Source organism: Humulus lupulus, chromosome 8 (assembly GCF_963169125.1).
Source record: "Humulus lupulus chromosome 8, drHumLupu1.1, whole genome shotgun sequence".
Lineage (NCBI taxonomy): Eukaryota > Viridiplantae > Streptophyta > Magnoliopsida > Rosales > Cannabaceae > Humulus > Humulus lupulus.
This window is the reverse complement of record NC_084800.1, coordinates 61,080,126-61,087,764: the sequence shown is the minus strand read 5'-3', so window position 1 is coordinate 61,087,764 and position 7,639 is coordinate 61,080,126. Positions and strand designations below refer to the sequence as shown.

General features: G+C 26.5%; 1 protein-coding gene across 2 annotated transcripts; it reads left to right on the top strand.

Annotated features, from left to right (window-relative positions):
* On the top strand, window positions 1-3,524 carry LOC133797448 (protein TILLER ANGLE CONTROL 1). Of its 2 annotated transcripts, none has more exons than XM_062235345.1 (5): window positions 1-295; window positions 452-500; window positions 596-1,296; window positions 2,166-2,319; window positions 3,206-3,524. In XM_062235345.1, exons 1-5 carry the CDS (start codon window positions 290-292, stop codon window positions 3,217-3,219), a joined length of 924 nt encoding a protein of 307 aa, XP_062091329.1. In that variant the 5' UTR covers window positions 1-289; the 3' UTR covers window positions 3,220-3,524. The 2 variants fall into 2 exon arrangements, with proteins under 2 accessions (XP_062091329.1, XP_062091328.1); XM_062235344.1 differs by having other exon boundaries at window positions 2,166-2,329.
* Window positions 3,525-7,639: the final 4,115 nt, after the last annotated feature.

The following is a 7,639-nucleotide window of genomic DNA, read 5'->3' as shown; positions in this document are numbered from 1 at the left end:
ATAAGCACATCACTTCAAGCATTTTGATACATCGATCAAGCCACAGAGAGAGCTCACACCCTGGCTCTCCTCAAAAACGCCATGCATGCAAACCATAAGCAAAGCTACACATAATTAGGGCCCCACTGTCTGAGAAGACTTGTCTCCCTTTCTGCCATATTATTTCCCCAGTTGGTCCTCCGTATACCTGCTGCTGCTGATGTTTTAGATACTAGTTCTATTCCCTTCCTCACTTTTCTTCACTCACCATCCTCTCTCTCTTTTTTGCCAACTTATTCTGGAGAAAAACATGAAGGTAATAATAAGGTCGCACAGGTGATGATGGTGATGATAATGATGATGATGATGATGATGATGATACGATGATGATTCCTTGTTATACTTCTCTATTTCTTGTTCTTGATTTTATTATTTCTCTAATGCAAATTTTCTTCTTCTTCATGCATGACAGTTATTCAACTGGGTTCATAAAAGGTTTCATCATGATCCTCTCCCAAAGGGTAGGAATATATAATGTTATTCTCACTTTTATTGATTCTACTTATAATGCAACAACTTAATGATTTTTTTATCCCTACTTAATATGATGTTACAGATCATGAGTTTGCTCAAAAAGTGGAAAAGAAAAGAGATGAACTACTCCATAGCAATGACAAGGACACTCAAGCATTACTCAAAAAGGTTGTCCTTATCGATGCGCTTGATGGTTGGAAAGATGGCATTTTAGCAATCGGCACGTTTGGGTTCGATCCTCTAAAACCATTCAACCAGCAATATTCACAGAAAGAGTATCTGGTTCTGGAAAGCGAGCAGGAAGACGATGATGACGAAGCAGAGAGCCAAGAATTTTCACTCGACGACGAAGACAGTGATGACGATGATGAAGAAGACAGTGACGACACTTGTGCTGATCGGGATGAGGAAGTAAACCCTTTGATGTTCTCATCAGCTCTGGGACACAGTTTTAAGGAAGTCATAACCTCTGATCAGAAAAACGACCAGCATGTTCTTCTGTCACTTGACGGTGTTTCTTTGGCTTCGAAAGACCAAGAACTCGCCGCTCAAGTGAACCAATCCGTTCTGAGCGAAGAGAAGAAGAAAGCTGGAAGAACAACACTGGCAGACTTGTTTTTGGCCGATGGTGATGTTAAAATGAAGATTGATTCTGGGAAAGTTTTGGCTGAAGAATCCATTAATAAAAAAACGAATGTTCGAACCAAGAAAAGCCTCTCTTTTGCTAAGAAGCTCATTCCTCGAGTCAAGGAGGAGGCAAGTCCAATTAAGAATCTACAACGAGTGAGTAATAACATCATTGATCTCGCTTCCCTTATTTTTTATGTCTATTCTATATAATGGTCATTTTATATAAGGAATTTCAATTTACTATGCATGCATTCGATCAATAATCCTCCTCTTAATTAATACAACACAACTCTAAAATAGTTATGTGATTTTCCAGAGATGAATGCCTGTATAGACCAACATGCATGTCCCCACGAGCCACCACCAATATTGATATAAAACAATTTAAGCTATATGTTTATTTTATATATTTGTAGGTAATTTAATAAAAACAATCAGATTTAGCTCATGAATTCAAGAAAAAGTAAGAGAGAAAAAAAATTAAACTTAATATTGAAATGTTTTTTTTATATATTTAAGCTTATAAAATTATTGTCTTTATTATATTAATTTATGAATAAGTCTTATTTTTTAGCGGGGGCCAGGGGATTTTTTTTTTAGAAACGTACACTATAAATATATTTATATACATCTATACATTTATGTTATATATATTTTCAACGGTAAAGTTTGCACAAGTTAAAATAGCATATAGTTTCAGGAGAGAAAAATACAAAATAAGAAGAGTACAATTAATTAGCTTATGAAAATAGTCCAAAGAATTGATAGCACATATAAGTAAGAAGTAGACTGATATATATATATGACGGGACATGATTATTAATAACAGTACAATTAATTATCAGTAGTTTGAGCCAAAAAAAAATTAAAATAAAAAAGTCAATTATTAGCTAGAGTTATGTAGCTAATTAATTAGTAATTTTTCAAAAGTTGATAACCACTTTTTTAATTAAGAGGGTAATTGTGATTTGTATAGTAAACACAATATTGTTGAATTAATATTTAATTTGATATGTATATAGCTGATGCGGAGGATGTTGAAGAGGAAGATTCATCCAGAGGCACTCGATGCCAAGATGAACAAATCAGAGGGTCAGAAAGCAACTGGTGGAATAGAACTTGTCACCAACACGCCAAAGAAAGCCTCCGAATCAGTGTCTTTGCTCGCAATGCAAGGTACGAATAGGTACCATCTTCTCAGCTAGCTTTCGTTTTCACCAGTTTATTATACATACACATATACATTAATTATTTCAAATACAGTGAAGCTTTAAATCACATATTCAAATTTGTGTTTATAGTTAAAACTGATGATGGTAATATTAATTAATATATATTTAGGCATGACAAATGAAAAAAGTTTTTTGAAGCTGCTTTAAAGAGATAAGAAAAAAGTTTGACACTTTTGCTCTAAAAAGTGTTAATTATATACTTATTCGGCTAGTGTAACGCCAAAAAATTTGGTCGATTTCCTTTACAATATCAAGGACAATGTTGCATCGTGACAGTATCACAGTGATATATATACCATGCATGATAGTGTGTTGGTGTGTCAGATCCATCTTCTTCATCTCTCCATATATATATATTTATATAAATTAAGGGTCAAGTCAATGATCAATATATAGAGTCCATGTGAAAGAACAATATTCATGTCCTCTGGTATAATGGGCCCTTTTTTTCTTATCCAAACTAATAAACTCAACAGATAACTCTGCAAAGAAAGTGTCAAATATTAGACTCCAAATCCATGTGTATATATATGGTGTGTGGTACATGTTGTTAAGGACCGGATTTCATGACCGTCCACTTATATATCATCCAAGAATTCGTACCCACCAGGATGAAGATTGATTTATCTTAACTAAATAATGCATCAACTTTACTCGTACTATGATTTTAACATCCCACCAAAAAAAAAAAAATTAAAGGACGGAGATAAAGAAAAAAAAAACAAAGAAAGCAAGCAAGGCCTTGATGATTTTTTGATATGTACTTTAATTGCGAGCTTTGCTGATTTGATATATATATCTCTCTCTCTCTCTTGTGTCCATGCATGCAGGTATCACAATCTGAGCTGTGAGTGATAATTGCCCTGCTTTTCTTGCTAGAATTGATCATGGATTAACTATTGCCGTTGCTATTAAGTCGTAACTCATCTACAAGGGCAATTATATATAATATTAGACTTTAATATATATATATATATGTATATTTATATATGGACCCGTTTGGAAGCAGTGTGATTATGATATTATTATGTTTATTTTGTAATAATTTTTCAGAATTGTTTTGGCTTTTTGATATATCGATATCATATATGTTGATTATTATTATTATGATTGCAATTAATTAAGTTGTTGTGTCGTTTTTGACAGCTATATGTCGTTTGTATATCTGTTGGTTCTCAGATCGATCCCTAGAACACTGTGTTAATACGTACTGGCATAAAAAGACTCACATAACATAACCAATTAGTTATTTTGTTTTTTCTCTCTCGATGCCGATCATTTCAGATTACAAAAGCAAACCAACACTTATTAATTGTTTGTTTAATATACACGTAGATTGGATTTATTCTCAGTCATTTTGATTCTTGAACATCAATCACTTTTATTTTCGGGACTAATGAAAGTTACTTGTATTCTATTATTACAATTTGTCAAACGTAATGTTATTAAATGTTAATTATAATTTATTATTATTAGCTTTTGGGGCTATTAAACTTTATATTTTAAGAAAAAGTTTCCGGTGGGGAACTGATGGGGTTTCCCCCGGCTTTGTCGTGGCACCAATAATGACCCAAATACTTTTATACAATAATAATAATAATATATTAAAAAACTCTGAACAGAGCGACGTAACAGCAATATGCGCGTGTTATGTGACATTTTTTAACTCTCTCAAAAAATTGTTAAATGATTAACTTTTTCAGGCTGTTCACCAATTAGAAATGGCTACATCTGCTTAGCTCAAGCTCTTGATAATTTTTAAGTAACTCCAGCTTGAACACTAAAATTTTTAGTGTTGGACTAACATTAGTAAGTTTTAACATTATATTTTTTTTCCAATTCAACTATAACACTAAAAATTATACCAAAAAATATATTCAATATTATTATATTATCCACAAAGTATATATTATATTATTATATTATTTTATCTTACAAAGTAAATAATATATATATCTCTTTTATATAATAAGTGTGTAGATAACGAAATTTTTTTGTTTTAATGGTTTTTTTTTTAATATTAACTTTAACGGAATATTCTTATATTTAACCGAATATTCTTATATTTAACGGTAGTTTGTAAATACTTAAACTTAAATAAAATCAAATTAATAGTTAAAAAATTAAAATAGGATATATTTTTAGATATTTTACAATGATAATTATTTAGAAATAATCAATAATTAAACAAATTAAAATAGAATATTTTTCAGATATTTTACAATGATAATTATTTTAAAATAATAAATAATTAAACAAATTAAAATATGATATTTTTGAGATATTTTACGATGATAATTATTTAAAAATAATAAAATCATATTTTTTATAACTTAAATAAAATTTAATTAAACTTAAACTCACTTATTAGAATAATATCATATTAAATATATAATATAATCTTCCGTGAATTAGCAACAAATTACTTTTTAAAAAAAAACTAGCAAGAAACTTAAATTTAAAATTCACGCATTACATTAAAGATATAATATATAAACTTAAATTGTTGTTTTTGGTACGTAAAAAAATTAATATAAATTTAATAAAAATAATTAATAAATTCTATAAATAAAACTAAGCAAATGTGCATATTGCATATGCACATTACTTGTATATAGTATTTATATATATACTAGATACAAGCAATGTGCAATATACACGTTTGCTTAGTTTTATTTATAGAATTTATTAATTATTTTTATTAAATTTATATTAATGTCATGTAAATTTAGAAATAAATATCTTATTTTAATTAAATAATTTATTTATTTTTTATTAAGTTTATGTTTGTTCTAGTTTTTGAATTTGGGAGTAACAACAAGAGATTATATATTATATATTTAATGTAATATTAAATATTATACATGGATTTTAAATTTAAGCTTCTAGCTGTTTTTTCTTTAAAAAAAAAAAGCAATTTGTTGCTAATTCACAATAGATTTTATTATATGTTTAATATGATATTATTTTAACAAGTGAGTTTAAGTTTAATTAAATTTTATTTAAGTTATAAAACGTATGATTTTATTATTTTTAAATATTTATCATTATAAAATATCTCAAAAATATCATATTTTAATTTATTTAATTATTTATTATTTTTAAATAATTATCATTGTAAAGTATCTTAAAAATATCATATTTTAATTTATTTAATTATTTATTATTTTTAAATAATTATCATTATAAAATATCTCAAAAATATCCTTTTTTTTTTTTAATTATTTATTTTATTTTATTTAAGTTTAAGTTTTTACAAACTACCGTTAAATATAAGAATATTCTGTTAAATATAAGAATATTTCATTAAAATTAACATTAAAAAAATAAAAAACCGTTAAAACCAAAAATTTTCATTATCTATACACTTATTATATAAAAGAGATATATATAAAATATTAATATAAAACACAAAAACTAAAAAAAAAATTGGGGCACTGTTCTTCTCCACCATTTTGCAGTACCATTTAGAGTATCATTGGAGTGATATATACTATAAGATTAATACCAAATTAGTGTTTTGCAGTAGCATTGGAGTTGGCCTAAGTAAATTGTTTTGCATATTTTGTATATTAAAATAGTCTAAACTTTTCATTTGCTTTTTAAAAAAATTTAGTAATGAAAACGAGTAACTCACCTCAGGCACACCCATCTAGGCTCTCAAAGCTCCTTTGTATAATTTTTTCTTCTTTCTTACAACTATGTAACCATGATTTTATAATACTCCTAATTATTCTTTCTTTTATGTTTACGCTAGTCAAACTGGTCGGATTATTTATCTTTATTATTTCTTTCTCTTTTTAAATTTTCTTCTTGTAAGTACTTATCTAGCTTTTTCTCTTTTTTAATTGGCTTCTTTTTATAATGATATAAAACTTTAGAATATATATATATATATATTCAAAAACAAAAAAGAGATCAAAGATAAATTGAGAAACTTATTATTTGAATGATTTGCAATATTCAAACAATACATAAATGAAATGTGCCAAGTCCAAAAAATAAAAAACATAAAACTTTCAACCTGACTCTATTCTTCCTTTGCTATTTTTTCATCCAAGAACCTCAATTATATTTAGCAAGGAAGAAAAAAAAATTACTATAAAGTCTGGTACTGCTGTGATTGAATAATTATTTTTTAAACGAAACTGTGTGGTGAGGCCTGAGAGCATCTCCAGCCAAAGTCACTTTGACTCCATTTTGGAGCAAATATCAGCTTCAATGCACACATCAACTTCAACTATCAACATATATGAAGTTGAACATGTGCTGTGCCAATAATGGTCCATCTACTGATCATTTAAAGCAAAAAGATAAAATGTCCAGCTAATTATTATTTTATCTTGATGACATATACATGATCTTATATATATATATATATAATATTTTAAATTTAATTTAATCATTTTTTTTTTTTGTGTGTGTGTTGTTAAGATATTTAATTTTTAAATTTTAGAATAAGTATCATACGAACAATTCAAATGAAAAGAAAAATACACAAGACAAAAACCAATAATAAAAATAGAATACCGATAACATTACAAACTTGAAAATACAAAACTACATTAACACTATTAAAAAAAACTATTACTACTAACTAAACTAGAAAATTTACTTAATGAATTACTCATTGTTTAATTATTTGAATTAATATTTATATAACATCATTGTCTATTTTAAAATTAATTATACAATTTATTTTTACTTAAACAATAAATTATTCTAGTATTCAATATAAACATTTGTTAATTAATTTAATTATTGAGAATTATAAATAATATATATAAAAATGGGAATATACCATTTTGGTCATTTGAGGTTATACAAAATACCATATATACCTTCTAGTTTTTATAAATACCAAAGTGGTAGTGTCTTTTTTGTTGTTCATACCAAAACGGTACCCTAGACCTATTTTTAGTCAAAATTATTTTTTCAAATTCCATTTTACACTCATCTATATATTTTTTCTATAATTATAATTATTTTTAATTCTTTTAATAAATTAATAATACTTAAACTTTATATTTAAAAACATATAAACTTAGAGAAATAATAAAAAAAAAATGAGAATAAAATAAATAATATCAATTATTACATTTTATTATTATTTAATATTTAATTTTAACTTAAATAAACTTAAAGTATTATTTTTTATTTAAGTAATTTTGACCAAAAATTCAGGGTATACCATTTTGGTACGAGTAACAAAACACAGGTACAATTTTGGTATTTATGAAAATTTGGAGGTATTTTTAGTATTT

Bases quoted from the DNA above. Each gene is read 5' to 3' on its own strand.
- LOC133797448 (XM_062235344.1), top strand. The intron at 501-595 runs GTAGGAATATAT...ATGATGTTACAG, and splicing joins TCATGATCCTCTCCCAAAGG to ATCATGAGTTTGCTCAAAAA. The intron at 2,330-3,205 runs GTACCATCTTCT...CCATGCATGCAG, and splicing joins GCAATGCAAGGTACGAATAG to GTATCACAATCTGAGCTGTG.